Below are 14,936 nucleotides of genomic sequence, written 5' to 3' on the forward strand. Positions count from 1 at the left end.
TCTAAGATGCATTATACAATCTGATTATCTAGAAGGCCAAAAAAAGGCGGGATTATTGGGGTATCAGTCAGGTCACAGAAACAAACCAAAGTGGATTTTAAGATAAATTTGTTATTAACTGTTAAAAGGAAATTATCTTAATCAGTATCTCTTTTTTTAAAAATAATTGTTGTTCCATTTTGTTTGATATTTCCCACTAAAGTGGGAGGGACTGCTTTGCACGTACCGTTGACCAGCAGCGTGATGTTGAGCCTCCTCTCCAGCATAGCTGCACTGTTTTTCAGCACCACTGTATAAAACCCAGAATCCTCCTGACAAACCTCCTTAATCTCCAAAGCATGGTTAGAGTGCATCCTCAGCCTTTTCATCTTGAACTCCGGCCGTTGGTTTATCAGCTCACCATTTTTATACCTGTACACAAAACACACACACGCGTCGCTCAGGTGCTTTGCCCCAAAATTAATCTCTAAATTGCTGCCATGTAAAGCAAAGTTCTCCTTTAGATGTCTCCTTGCATTCATGATTACTCTGGAGAGTCTCCTCTTACCATTTTGTTTCAGGTGTGGGGAAAGCAGACACGTTCACTTGTAATTTGAAAGATTTTTGCCCAGCAGTTGCCTCCATAAGCGGTGAATTTCTGTAGTCAAGACTGATGAATGGTCTTTCTGGAATAAGAAGCATTTGCTTGTTTACAAAGGTGTTTATTTCTTTCACATCTTAAAATCCAACGATCAAACCATCTGCTGCCATGGGACCGAGAGCTAATTTTGGTACAGATTTGCTCCGCCAACAGTGCTCTGGCTCATTTAGGGTTTTCTGCGCAGAAAACGCACAACTCGGTGAAGCAAACAAAGCAAAACATAAACTTAAGTAATGGCCGATAAAAAGTGATAGAAATTCCTGTAATGCTGGGATAATCTGAGAGTTTGACAGCTTGACATTTCTGGGAGTTGGTGTTAAAAGATGGCTGATAAAGTCCAACTATCTGCAAACGTTTGACACACAAGCTCGTAGAGTTGAAACAGATTTTATGTTGAAGCCCAAAAAGAATTTAACAGGCTGTTTTTACAAAATAAAAAAAGGTATAATGTGCATTTAAAGCAAGCCACTGTTTCATTAAGAGCTCAATTTATTTTGAAAGTAATGGAAAAAAATTAAACATGCAACACTTTACCTTTTTAAAAAAGTAATTTATCAACTCATGATCAGATTGTAGATGTTGAATAAGTACTGTTCTGATTATAAAATTGTCTTTTCTTTTTTTAAATGTCATCAATTTTTAATTAAACACACATGCTTTGTATACACAAGCCCAATATTCAACTAGAGTTATGAAGGGCTTCCCTTTATTACTCTAGATTTCTATTAACATAGAAAAAGGTTCAAGCATAAAAAAACACATTTGTTGGGCTTTTTTGAAGGGTAGGAAAAATTGATTTGATTTAGAGAAAATATGCTTCATTTCAATTTGTATTACCTTTCTTTAAGATTGAATGTACCGGTATTCTGATCCCTGCATATGGTATTTTAAAAACAATTGCTTTATTAAAAAATTGAATTCTTTTGTTCACACAAATTAGTATTTCATGGCCAGCATTTTGTGGCCCCTAATTTGTATTTTAGTACAATCAATTCTTATACTACATAGTGATTAAGAAATGCTCATTTTTGACCACAAATTATTAATTCAAGGGTACTATTTATTTATTTAGGGCTCCATAGATACTAACTTGGATAAATTAAAACTGCTTGGATGAACCCCAAATTACACCGATGTGCTTCTTGTTGTGGAAGGAGTTCATTCAAACCCAAACTGAGAACGACAAACTCACTAAAGCCTTAATCAACCCTCTCCATTCTTCTTGAGTGTCTGCAGATTTGATCTGTTTTATTGTTCATTTTCTAAAAGTTGTTGTCAAATTCAGTCGGGGGCTGTGGATTGATTCCAGACTGCTCACCATGAACTATGACCTGGGTCTGTACAGTTTGTGAGCTCTCCATGCTGGTGACGTTGCAGACGTAGGGCCCGGTATCCGTGACGTTGACGCTGTAGATGGTCAGGACATGGACGGCGGCTGTGGCGTGAGACAAAGGTTCTCGGTTCTGCTTGGTCTCCACCCCGCTGTTCTTCTGCTGGTGAGAAGCATGACTGTCAGTGCACATCATTATTATTATCACTAAAGGCAGAATCCTTCAAGTACCTCTTGACCAGGATAGGACCACTGGATGTCCACCCCCGTATTGAACTCCACCATTGCAGTGCAATTGAGGGTGAGGGCTTCTCCCACCAACAGCTCCACTGGGTCCTCAGGAAACAGCTTAACATCGTAAACCTGACTTCCTGTCCGGGGGGGGGGGGGGGGGTCAACAAACGAGGTCATGGTGACATAGTCAGCAGTTTTTTTTGTTTTTTGCTCCTCTTGCTTCTAAATCAAAGGAAATGACTTCCCTTTTGGAGGAGACGCTTTCGTCATAAATAGGAGCTGTCCCTCACATGCTAGTAGTGTGTCAAAGTACCAGTAAAGGGAAACATGCTGAGAAATACATGTAAGACAAAGTTTCAGACTCTAAATATTCCCTGCAGACACAGGGGGAAAAGGATAATGATGATGTCTGTGCAGCTGACTGTGATTGCCTGATTGTTTAAACACTCCATTAGAGCTCAGAGTGAGGACAGAGTTTCTCCACCTACTGATGGGCCTATTACTTTTAGCCAGCAGCAGCGGGCAGAAGTTTACTGTGACTCTTTAAAAAGGGAGGTGACTGATCTCAAAGCAGAGAGCCTCTGGGTCCTCAGAGCTGAATCGCAGTGAGGAAATAAAAACAAACTTTCGTTAGAGCCGCATCTTGATGAATCATTCTTTCCTTTTCTTCTTTGCTTGTTGCTTTTGTTTCCTCCCTGATGGCTGTAATTGTTCACTTAAGGAAATTAAATTAGAGGAAATGACATGATTAAATAAGAGCCTTGAAATTTTCAGCCGTATGGCATAAAGTGGATCCCTCACTGCCATGCAGAATTACAGTGACAAGTCGGTGAGCTGAGCACCACCGGTTTACCATAAAGTTAGAAAGTGCTCCGGGGCAGAGGGGTTTTTGTAAGTCCTAACTGATTTTTGCCATCCTTGCTACAAAACAAACCCTTTTGGAACCTCTAAACCAGGGGTCTGCAACCTGCAATGTTTAAAGAGCCATTCAGGTCATCTTTTAATTAACCAGGAGCCATCCATTTCTACTTCACCCACTAAAAAATAAAACACCAGCGTCTACCGTAGTTAAGTTATTATCACTGAAATGAACTGTTGTTTTTTGGCATAAAAGAAACAAAGAGAAAATAGCCTTTATTTGGGAAAATTAGTTCATGACAATTGATAGATTCCCACTTCCTTTCAAAATAAGACAGCCTGTACCATATTAGATTGTCTCAATGGAGTAAATGCAGCGTAATGGGAGCAGTGAATAAAAGAACATTTTGTTTTACTGCTGTGAATGCATCTGAGCCTGAAATTCATCAATAAGAACTAAGTTACCCTTACCATATGTTTCCAGCCATGAGTCACACATAAAAATCCTTGAATTTTTCAACCATAGGAAATCTGCCTTTTAATTAATAGATTATTAGCCTTATGTCTGAAAAGTGTCTGCGTCAACTGATATTCAATTGATTTTCTGTGGTGCACGGCGCTCCAAAATCTGTCAAAATATTTTATTAGGCCATAGGTAAACTATGAAGCCCACAGCATTTAATAAATTGTTATAGCAGTACGGCTAACACAGTTGGAAAGCTGTTGGAGTGGTACGTAGGTACTGTGCTTCAACTGTTTGTAAATAAGTTGAATAAAGTTTGAGTCTGTTTTGTTTCCCTTGATGCATCTTGTAGTCCAAATCATACGTTCCGGTTGTGGACCCCTGCAACCTTCTTTTTTACCTATAGGGTGGATCAGGTAGGTGGTGGAGTAGTGCTGTTTTCCCTCCAGCATTGCGGCACAGGAAAGGATGGTCATGGGTACGTCGTCAATAGCGTGTCTGGGAATAGACCAGCCTTTCTTGTTGTCCCACATCACCCCATCCATGTCCAGACTTGCCGTAAACTGTGGAAAAAAAATAATAAAGTAAGTGTTGCGCTCTAAAACAGCCAGCTGCTTTCATTTTGAGGAGGACGTGGGTGCAAACCGAGGAGAGAGTGACGTTCAGATCCGGCACCGTGACCAGACATGGCACCACGACGTGACTGGAGTGGCGTTTGATGAAAATAGTCTCCATGTTGTTTACGCTGCTGCTGGCAGAGCTGTCTCTGATGAGGAAAGGCTGCGCGGGGTCTGGATGCAGACAGAAAACAGGGAACTGTTAAAAGGTAATCCTGATTCCAGCTGGGGTAATGACTGTTATTACTGAAGTAACTTTGCGAACTGGCAGACAAATCCCTCTGCGCCTGATAATGACCCCCATGGACACGCCGTATATGGAGTTTATCATGATTACCGAGAGCTCTGTCTGTCCCTACCTCGCAAATAGCATTAAGAACCGCCATTACATGCCAGCTCAGAGATAGACATCCAAGGGGCTTAATCCTCCTGGTACAGTTTTACTTCAGGTTGTCTGTTGGAGGAAACATCTCTGCAATGTTTTCCCTTTTTATATTGTCTGATTCAGAGCTGCCGGAGGGTTTCAGCAATTTACACTATGACTTATCAACATAAAACTTTAGAAAATACAGGGAAAAAGATCTCAAATCTGTGGCTATGATTTCAGTCTCCACCTTTGCACAACATCTGAAGGTAATGCACGCTTCACCTCCTCTAAATCATTCTTTTTTATTTTTTATTTTTTTATTTTAGCCCTGAAAGTTGTTTCAAAGTCCTGAATTTATCTAAAAGCAGGAGGATCAAAACAGCTTAGCACTTTACCTCTTTCTAGGTTTGAGACCATTGACGGTATAAGAGAACTGGACAGATTGTGATGTCTTCCCCAATTGCTGTTTATTTCTCAATAGAAGTCTATGGGATTTTGGCTTCTTAGAGCCAGTGAATAATTCCTGTAAGGACTTCATATACAGTCAAAGTTTGAGACTTTGACTTAAATCTACAAATGCGTTAAATGGGAGGAGCCAAGCACTCTAGCCAAAAACACAGCGAGTCTGTTTACATGTAAGAGCTCAAACTTTAGTCTTAAAGAAAGAAGAGAAGAAGTTGTGGTTTAAAAAAAAGAAAAAGAGGAGCTGAAAATGCAAAGAGGTTTCATTGACAAATATTGCGTTCACCACAAAAGCAGCTGTTACATTTTTGTCACCTTTGGCTCTGGCGTGCTGTACATGATGGGGTGCATCGATGCACTCAGGCTTCCAGTGCGTTTGAGTGTTTGGTTACAGCGTTGTGTGCAGACCGAGTAAATACTCCACATTTGCCTGTCTAATTTAATCCACATGTATCCCCTCTCATCCTACCACACACTGGTCTTAATTTATGACTGTGATTTCATCTGCTTCTGATCAGTGCGTTAGCTACATCTGTGGAAACTGTTTTGGCACCCTGTCAGGTGGAATAAGACGGCTTCTCACATCCGTCTCATCGGCTGTTACTTGTCTGCCGAGGGGAAAAAAAAAGGCAAAGCGTGAAGGCTAGGTATGCAGTGCTACAGGTGAGAGGTCTTGAGTCCTGCACAGACTCTATATAAAGGCGTCATTTGGAAAAAAATATATAATCTCTTCAAGATGTACCGTCTTAATGAAAGAGAATCAAAACGTTTGCAAAAAACATTATTTTTTTTGCATCCATGGTGTTACTGGACGGACCCTACAACCACCAGCTGTGATTTCAAAACCGTATTCGTACAGAGGATTTGTTTTACTAAGACAACCTTGGTTTGTGGTTGAGCCTCCCAAAGATAGCAGAATTAAAATTTTGACATTATTGAGCTGTGAAGCCCCATGTGGTTTCATGTGCTGATGGCATTTTGCCTGGAAGAAAATGAATCTGTGAACCTTTAGCAGTTATTTTTTGATACAGGCAACCTTTGGGATAAAACTTCAGTAAATCTTTTGTAAAGTATGCGCATTGTTAGAGCTATGGTGCTAAAGAAACTTCTTATTAGTGTGTTTTGAGCTCCAAGGACATTATTGTTTGTGAAATTAAGGGTAAATGTCAGGAAGATCATCACAAAATAAAAACATAAACATTTAATGCTATGTCACTCCTTTTTTGTTGTGTTCTAAATATAATCTAGGATTTAACATAGTTTCTTCTTGAACGAGGTCATTCATGTCTTCATAGGATGCACTCACAGCAAATTTGCAGTTATTTTCCAAGTCTAAAACTGCTGACATGGACACACGCTAAGCTTAAGCTCTGGTTTTATAATCTTCTTAAAGCATGTATGAAAAGGTCTTTAGCAGTGATGACATTTATACATGTCTACCTCACATTAAACACCCCTCCAACAGTTAGGCCCCCACACCATGACCGGCATGGCCTTATGTGACCCAATTGACTGTATATAAGAACTGGACTGAGTGATTCCTCTCCCTTAACGTTCCAAACAGTAAGTACTAATATCCAAGAAGCCAAAATCCCATAGACTTCTATGTAGAAATAAACTGTTAATACTCAGTCATTATGATAGTCAGAATAACTATTCTTGCTCTACCTTTTTTCTTTAATGCGTTCATGCTAATCCTCATATTTGTTTTCTTTATTGCCAGTTATTCAAGTTAAAAACTGACCAATTAGATGCCTCAAAGTATGACCCCTATGGCCAACGTTTGAAACAGGCCTGCTTTCGAGTGGTAGAGGTGTGGACTTCCATCAAGCTCATTCCTGATTGGCGAGATTGGTTGCCACAGAAATGACTCGGTTCAATTTAGAACACTGGGTCACTGCTTACTAATGTCACCTGGCTTCAACTTGGCTCAAACTGCCAAACTACAAAAGCAACTGGATTTGTTGATTTTTAGCTGCAATTTTTGTATCAGGTAGGTTTACATTCTAATAAAATGTAAACAAAAATAGATTTGAAAATATTAATAGTGACTAAAGTCCCACTCTGATCATATTTTGTTCTTTCCTAAAAGTTTACCTGGTCAACTGATCAAAAGCAAGGACAGTCGTTTATCCTGGTGAGGCAGGGAGTGTCAGTTCATGTGGGTGTGTCCAAAGGGAATAATAGGTGTATTTTTAAGGTTCTCAGATGCCACTGGTGTGTAATTGCATAGAAAAAAAGACAAACGCTGCATGGGCTTTAGCTCCACTCCACCCTAACACCTTTAACTCAAAAAAAATCCTGTGTTCCATCCTAAAACTGACTCAAAATAGAATATAAGGAACATAGAATGCAATGTAGCAAATGGGTCATCAGCAATAAAACTGACAAATGGTGACAATTTCACAGGCATTTATACCAATTTACAACATATTTAAAGCTCACTGGAAAAACCCCATTGTTGTGGGTTTGAGTCATAAGGCAGCCAACTGGCTGAAGCTGCATTCACTGAACACAATTGTTGGTTTAACAAGCAATCATCCTGTATGCTCTGAAACATAAATGAAGGACCCCTTTAAATCCTAATGTTTTCTTTTTTGTTGTTTCACCCAAGAGTTAATTGGCCTGATGCTACAGTGAAACAGCTTTTTTTTCACTTTAACAGCTAATAAACAAGAGGGAAAAACACAAGTGCTGTCTGTTTATGATTTTATTTATGTTTTTAAAATGTAAAAAAAATACGTAAGGGTGTAAAACAATGTGTTGTGTTTCTCTCTATCAACGTTTTGCACTCATAAATCTACCTTTAAATGCCTCGTGTAAATGGTTGGAACAGTTCTTTATCAGACATAATTGAACATATTTCTGTTTTTACTTCTCTGCTGTGTGTGTGTGTGTGTGTGTGTGTGTGTGTGTGTGTGTGTGTGTGTGTGTGTGTGTGTGTGTGTGTGTGTGTGTGTGTGTGTGTGTGTGTGTGTGTGTGTGTGTGTGTGTGTGTGTGTGTGTGTGTGTGTGTGGCCTTACATTTATTACTTTGTAGGGTCCAATCACATGGAGCCCACCAACAGTGTGGGGCCCAACGTCCTCGTGGGGCCCAAAATCGTGGACCCCACAAAGTTTGAGCTATTTAACAGGCTTGGGAGGGCCCCCTGATGCTCCTGTTTCGTTTTTAGGGGTTGCCCCATGAAGTGACAAAAATTGAAAATGTGGGTAAAAAATGTGTGTGAAATTTTTTTAATATAGCGCCCCCTACTGTCACAGACCCGGTATTGCAGAGGATACACACTCCCGGAAGTGTGTATCCCATTAGCCTATGAGGAAATGTTTGCATTTTTGCGTCATCATACTTCGACCACGCCCACTTCCTGGATCTTTTTAAAGGCCCTTTAAAGGACAACCTGATGGTTGATGCAAGAGTTTTGGAAGCAACAGGTAGGGTTCTTTCGACTTAAATTTACAAGTTAGTGTGCTTTTTATCTCTTATGACTTTGTTTGCAATGACAGCTACATGCAGTAAAAAAAATGGGGGAAAAAATCTTTATGAATTAAAAACAGAAGTAAACAGCACATATTACTAATGCTAATGCTAGGTAGGCTATCTATCATGGCTGGGAACCTAACACTGCTTTGTTACCTTTTTTTTAAAAAAAATCTAAAGCATGTTGAGTTATGTTTGAAAAAAGTTGAAACAAGATATAAAATATTTGAAATGACAAGAATTGATAAGAGAGTAGTGACCTAATTACATTAATCTCCACTGCTTATCACTGAAAATTCATTCAATTTACTGCAGATTAATTTTGTAGCATATGTAAGTTAAAAATTTTAAAATGAAAGACAACTATTAAATAAATTAATCTTGTCAGTGCTATTGCTAAAATGAAACAAAAAAAAAAGCTTGCCACCTTGACGAATCATATCTTTATTTCTAGACTGAGTGTAAAGTCAAAAGAAACACATAAAAAGAATGCATTATTGATAGCATGATAGGTCTTTATAAATAGCACAATATAGATGTTTTTATTTTATCATGAGCTTAAGCTTGCGCTATTCTAAAATTGATAATGACACTTTGAGATGCTTAAAGAAATTCATTGCCTTACAATGTTAGCTGATGTCAAATTAAGCGTTTTCGCATTTGCTGTAACAGATCCAAAAGGGGCAAGAACAAAATCATATGATAAACCCTAGTGATAAAGTGCAATTTCCTTGTGGTAAGTGCAAAATAAATATGGAGTTTATGGGATTTGTTTTTATCTTCGTGTTGTACATTCAAAAAGTGTAATAAAAAGGAATAAAAAATAGTTGGATTCCCCTTTATTTTAATCTCCCTTTAGAGATTAGTGAATGATCATCAAGAAATACCAAACCACACTATACAAATAATTGTGGCAAATAACAAACCACATTTGCACTTATTTGCAGTTAAAGGAATAGAGACTGGAGCTGACATAGAATCTAACTTTGGTAATTCAAAGCGAAAAGGTGAGTAAATAACTGCAAATATTAAGTTAGGAAAATGTCTGTTTCAAATGTCCAAACATTTAAAATGTCCTAAAACTTTCCATTTGTTTTATCATACATTCAGAAGAAGCAAAAGCAAAAATGTACTGAGAAAACCAAAGGGAAAGAGTTCCTGAAGACTATTGCTTCCCACAAGGAATGAAAATACCAAACAAAAGTCCTTCTAGGTAACAACTATATTGTTCAATGTCATTTGTTATTTGTGCAAGGACTGTTGATTTCAAACGAGTCTTTATAGGATCCTTCCATATGCTAATTGTCTTTTGTTTTAGTTTTTACTCTAAGGTTAAATTGTCTTCATTAAAACTTACTGTGTTCTAGCTTTAAACTTTCTCTTAATCAACTATTTTCAAGTTTTTCCAATTGTTATACAGACAATTTTCACAAAAGACATTCTCACCACAGACAATTCTTTAAAAAACTATTTTGAAATGAAATATTGAAATTGAATATCCGTGGGTGATTTGTCCTCCAAGCTCGGGTCATCTACCAGAGGCCTGGGAGTTTGAGGGTCGTGCAGTATCTAAGCTGTTCCTAGCATTGTACTTCTCTGGACTGACAGGCCTGAGGTCTTTCCAGGTATCTGTTGCAGCCACTCCTCCAGCTTGGGGGTTACTGCTCCAAATGCTCCAATTACCACTGTCACCTTCACTTTCCATGCTTTCTCCAGTTCCTCTTTGGGTCCCTGGTATTACTCCAGTTTCTCATGTTCCTTCTTCCTGATGTTCCCATTGCTTGGCACTGCCACATCCACCACAACGGCTTTCCTCTGTTCTTTGTCCACCACTACAATGTCTGGTTGGTTCTCCATTACCGTCCTATCAGTCTGGATCTGGAAGTCCCACAGAATCTTTGCCCTCTCATTCTCTACCACCTTCGGAGGTGTTTCCCATTGTTTTGACCTTGGGGTTTCCAGTTCATATTGTGCACACATGTTCCTGTATAATATTCCAGCCACTTGATTATGGCGCTCCATGTATGCTTTACCTGCACTAAGGCTTTACCTTACACCCTGCAGTTGTGTGCTGGATTGTTTCAGGCGCCTCTTTGCACAGCCTACACCTTGGGTCTTGTCTGGTGTGGTAGATCTGAGCCTCTATCGTTCTGGTGCTCAGGGCTTGTTCCTGAGCTGCCAGGATGGTGCTTCAGTGCTGTCCTATACGCCAGCCTTTCTAACCATTGGTAGGACTTCTTGATATCAGCCACTTCGGTTATGGTCGGTTGGTACATCCCATGCAGGGGTTTGTCCTCGCATGAGGATCTGTCCTCCAGCACTGTATCCTCTGCTCTCCATTGCCTGAGACATTCACTGAGCACACTGTCAGTTGGGGCCTTGAGCTTGATGCACACATGCATCTTGGATGTTTCATCCCGGCCTCCTTCCTTGCGGCTAGCATACAGTCTCAGGGTGCTGGATTTGGGATGGAACCCTCCATGCATGGTGGGGATTTTTCGTGTTTTAACATCCATGGTCTGTATCTCTTTCTTTGGCCATCTTATTATTCCTGCAGGGTATCTGATAACTGGCAGTGCATAGCTGTTAATTGCCCGGGTCTTATTCTTGCCATTGAGCTGGCTTCTTAGGACTTGCCTTACTCGTTGGAGGTATTTAGCTGTTGCAGCCTTCCTTGTTGCCTGCTCCAGGTTGCCATTTGCCTGCGGAATTCCAAGGTACTTGTAACTGTCCTCGATGTCTGCTATTGTTCCTTCTGGGAGTGAGACTACTCCTGTGTGGACTACCTTGCCTCTCTTTGTCACCATCCGGTTGCATTTCTCAAGCCCGAATGACATCCCAATGTCAGTACTGAAGATCCTGGTTGTGTGGATCAGGGAGTCAAGTCGCTCTTAGCATAAAGCTTGATATCATCCATGTAGAGGAGGTGACTGATGTTGGCTCCATTTCTGAGTCGGTATCCATAGCCAGTCTTTTTGATTATTTGGCTGAGGGGGTTCAGACCTATGCAGAACAGAAGTGGGGACAGAGCATCACATTGGTATATCCAACATTTGATGGACACTTGTGCAAGTGGCTTCCCATTGGCTTCATGGGTGGTTTTCCACAGCTTAATTTAGTTTCTTATGAAGGCTCTTAGAGTCCTGTTGATGTTGTACAGCTCCAACCATTCAGTGATCCACGTGTGTGGCATTGAGTCATAAGCTTTCTTGTAATCAATCTAAGCTGTGCACAGGTTGGTGTTTCGTGACCTGCAGTATTGAGCGACTGTTCTGTCAACCAGGAGTTGGTGTTTGGCTCCTCTGGAGTCTCTGCCAATGCCCTTCTGTGTGTTGCTCATGTATTGATCCATATGCCCATTTATCTTGGTTGCAATGATGCCTGACATCAGCTTCCATGTTGTGGACAGACAGGTTATTGGGCGGTAGTTGGATGGGACTGCACCCTTTGAGGGATCCTTCTGGATCAGGATTGTTCGCCCTTCCGTTAGCCATTCAGGGTGAGTTCCATCTCTTAGCAGCTTGTTCATTTGTGCTGCTAGGCGCTCGTGGAGTGCGGTGAGTTTCTTTAGCCAGTAGGCATGTATAATGACAGGGCCCGGTGCTGTCCAGTTCTTCATACCTGAGACTCTTCCTTGGATGTCTGCCACTGTGATGGATACTGGATTCTGTTCAGGGAGGTTGCTATGTTCATTTCTCAGAGAGACCAGCCATTGGGCATTGCTATTATGTGCTGCCTCTTTCTCCCATATGCTTTTCCAGTACTGTTCAGTTTCCAGCCTTGGTGGGTCTGCTCGGCTGTTTTGACCCTGCCACTGAGCATACACTTTCGCTGAGTTGCGAACAGCCTGTTTATTCATCTGGCTTCATTGTCTCTTGTGTACCTCTTTAGGCGGCTGCTCAAGGCTAGGAGCCTTTGTTTGGCAGTTTCCAGTGCTTCAGGTATGGGCATCTGGCTGTATCTCTTAGGTACTTGCTTTCTTATTGTACCTCTTTGAGCCTCTGTCAGCTTACTCACATCCTTCTGAGTTGCCTTGATTTTGGCCTCTAACCGTTGCTTCCATGGTAGGTATTGTTGTTTTCTCCCATGGTTGCTCTTATAGCCAAGCATCTCAAGGATCACTGCTGCTGAAGTGTAAACCAGTTCGTTGTTTTCTGTGATGGTTGTGGTAGGAATTGCCCTCAATGCTTCATTCACAGTTTCCAGGAGACTTTCAGGTGGTACATAACTTAACTGTTGTAGCTGGTATCAGGGTTGCCTAGTGTTCATTCTAGACATGATCTTGTCTTTCAGGCCAGTTGCTGCCTCGCTCAGCATATCTGTAGTTGTTGGAGCTGTGTACCCAAGCTCAGGGTGGGAGTGTGGTATAGCCTCCTGTCTGACCTGTTGTTCTGGCTCTCCCGTGGTATTATATTGTAGCTTCAATCTCAAATTGTGATAGGAGTTGCCGATTGTAGATGTTAGAGCATTGGGCTACCAGTTGTTGGCAGTTATCCTTGATTGTGGGTTTCAAAGCATCCATTCATTCCACATTCTCTGCATTCTCTGAGGGGTTACATGCAGAGAATGTAACCCCTCTGGGTGGAATTACTTGGGTAGTAGCATCGCAGGACTGCTTGTGGGTCCTAGTACTTGTTTAAGCATAGTTGGAGGCAAAGCCTTTAGCCACCAAGCCCCTGTCTTATGGGATAAACTACCATCTTATGGAAGAGAGGCCGAAACAGTTTCTACATTCAAAGATAGGCTCAGAAAATTCCTTTTTTGACAGTCTTATTGGCAGACTAGCTAGTAATCCGAGAATGCTTAAGTTACTATGAACATGTTTGAATTAAACTTATTAACAGTAAGAGTTGTTAATAGGCTGCTAAAATTTAGTGCTATGGTGCACTGGGGTTCTGTCCTCTATTCTCGATCATTTATTTATCATTCAGTTCTCCATAGCTCTGTTTGGTGCAGTGTGATTCATGCATTGTCCCCTTTTTCCCACTCTCCGAGTGATTCCAGATTCCAGTTGTGCTCCTGATTTCAACATGTACCTCGCCTCTGGCTCGTCCCACGCCCCTAGCCATCCCCCAACTCCATCTGGATGAACCCCATCTGCTGGACTATTTAGACATGTAGTTGTAATGTTAGATAAGCTAATTCTTCTCTTCTCTAAGACATCTGGTGTCTGACCATCCTGGGGAGGATCCCTCCTTTATGTGGACACCCCTGAGGTTTCTTCTTTTTTTCCTGGAATCGTTTTTTTTTTTTCAGGAGGTTTCCTTAAAGAGAAGGAGGGTCTAAGGCAGGGGTCTGCAACCTTAACTACTCAAAGAGCCATTTGGATCAGTTTCCACATATATTAAAACACAGGGAGCCACAACAGACTTTGGAAAACCTAGTGTTTCCAGTGAACGGCATAATTTAATAATAATAATAATAATGGATTGGATTTATCTGCGCTTTTCAAGACACCCAAATTTAACTGGTTTTGAAACATTTCAATCGCTATTCACTTCTCATTCAATTTCATTAAAAATTTATTGTCTTCAGAGGCAGTCCTGGCTAGTTTGACACCTTGGGCAAAACAAAAATATATATTTTTTACTGTATTATTAAACATAAGAAAAAAATGCTTGTATAGTTGAATTCACAATCAACATATAGTGTGTAGTTACATTTAACACGTATCTGTCTGTGTTTTCTTTCTGAAGGCTGGGTGTTTTTTGGTAAAAACTGACAAATTTCTCTGTTTTTTTTTTCTTGAGCTGAATACAACCTTGAAACCAATTATGAATTAATAAATTCAAGTAATTTCCGTTTGCTTCATGAATGAACAATGGAAACTAGAGGACATATTCTTCTGTTTTTTGTGCTTAAGTGTCGCATAAAACTTACTTAAAAAGAAACAAATGATTGTGTTCATTGCATGTGAAGCATTGACTGTATATGATAATGGCAGAGAAGCTTAGATGAAATACATCAATAAAATAATTAACAAGACTGGTCTAATTAAGTGTAAACCTTCATTAGCCAAATGTTGCTCCAAATTTTACTCCTCCATCAGTAAATTTGGACGTATTTGGTGCCTAGCAAGTTTTAACTTTGGACCCGGCACACATTCCTTTACCCTTGGAGTGTTTTTCTTCTTTCTAAACTGGACGCTCAACTTTTGATCTTTTGTCCATTTTCCAAAAACCTAAAATAGACTTTTAAATCTCTCAAACATCCAGACTTAAGATGAGTGAGGTGATGGAAACAAATTCCCTTTGATGCAGACTTCTTTTTGCTCTTTCTCTTTTCATAAAATCCAGTTAAGCCAATATAGAATATACATTTTATGGATGACAACTATTTTTTATTAGGAACCAGCTGTTGGTTTGTTGCAGGTTCTTGAATCATAAGCAGTGAGTCTCAGCCCCTCCCCCGCCTCTCTACTTGTTCATGTCCTCTGCAGCTGCGAGTCGTTTTCCTACTTGCAACCCCCCATGCGCTCCTCCAGTGT

At 40.3% G+C, this 14,936-nt stretch overlaps 2 protein-coding genes across 5 annotated transcripts in view; one reads left to right on the forward strand and one right to left on the reverse strand.

Moving 5' to 3' along the window:
- The window catches only part of flt4 (fms related receptor tyrosine kinase 4), a 75,590-nt gene that overhangs the window by 18,514 nt on the left and 42,140 nt on the right, over positions 1-14,936 (reverse strand). For 3 of the 4 annotated variants that reach the window (XM_078953470.1, XM_078953471.1, NM_001172043.1), the window contains 6 exon segments: positions 4,171-4,316; positions 3,926-4,088; positions 2,202-2,341; positions 1,959-2,133; positions 548-665; positions 227-411 (listed from right to left, as the gene is read on the reverse strand). In XM_078953470.1, the coding sequence (XP_078809596.1) occupies positions 227-411; positions 548-665; positions 1,959-2,133; positions 2,202-2,341; positions 3,926-4,088; positions 4,171-4,316 (927 nt within the window). 4 annotated transcript variants of the gene reach the window in all.
- Positions 1-14,936, forward strand: part of npy7r (neuropeptide Y receptor Y7) — a 76,225-nt gene that overhangs the window by 334 nt on the left and 60,955 nt on the right. The window lies entirely within an intron of this gene.

The sequence above is a fragment of the Oryzias latipes genome, chromosome 10 (genome assembly GCF_053564925.1).
Source record: "Oryzias latipes strain Hd-rR chromosome 10, Olatipes_Hd-rR_3.1".
Classification (NCBI taxonomy): domain Eukaryota; kingdom Metazoa; phylum Chordata; class Actinopteri; order Beloniformes; family Adrianichthyidae; genus Oryzias; species Oryzias latipes.